We start from the raw sequence: 537 nt of genomic DNA on the forward strand, positions 1-537 counted from the left end.
CACGGCTTGCCCCCCCTCCCCACCACGGTAGCACGGTTTAACCTCGGAGGCAGTGTTGGAGAAACACACGAAGAGACCCAACCGTCCACGACCACGGAAGTGACAAAAGCGGCCACTCCAAACATGGCGGCTAAACCCATGCAGCAAACTACCACCGACACCAATGAAGTCATGCTCCAAATGGAGCAGGCGGCCGGTCAGGGGGAGGATGTAGTCTCGCGAGATCCTAGTCCGGCGCGGCCGAGCCCGGAAGCATCGTGGAAGGGGCGGGGGCGGCGTAAGGAGCGGAGTCGGCGAGAGCCAGTGGGGAGCGCGCCTGCGGCCGCGTGCGTAAGCAACCCTGCGACGCCGGGCGGCTACGCCGCGGAATCGGCGTAGGCGGCTTTGGAGAATCGGCGGGCTGCGGCGCGCCCGGGCTGGTCGCGGCGGGGGGAGGGGATGTCGGTCAGTGCGAGATCCGCTGCTGCCGAGGAGAGGAGCGTCAACAGCGGCACCATGGGTGAGTCTCAGCCCCGGGCCGCGGCGGCTCGGGGTGGG

At 68.2% G+C, this 537-nt stretch overlaps 1 protein-coding gene across 2 annotated transcripts in view; it reads left to right on the forward strand.

Annotated features, from left to right (window-relative positions):
- The first annotated feature begins 245 nt into the window (after window positions 1–245).
- Sept7 (septin 7) overlaps window positions 246–537 on the forward strand; it is a 57,594-nt gene continuing 57,302 nt past the window's right edge. For both annotated transcript variants that reach the window (XM_013035152.1, XM_013035151.1), the window contains exon 1: window positions 246–499. In XM_013035152.1, the coding sequence (XP_012890606.1) occupies window positions 439–499 (61 nt within the window). In that variant the 5' untranslated portion in view covers window positions 246–438. The remainder of the gene's footprint in view (window positions 500–537) is intronic.

The sequence above is a fragment of the Dipodomys ordii genome, unplaced genomic scaffold, assembly GCF_000151885.1.
Source record: "Dipodomys ordii isolate 6190 unplaced genomic scaffold, Dord_2.0 Scaffold205, whole genome shotgun sequence".
Lineage (NCBI taxonomy): Eukaryota > Metazoa > Chordata > Mammalia > Rodentia > Heteromyidae > Dipodomys > Dipodomys ordii.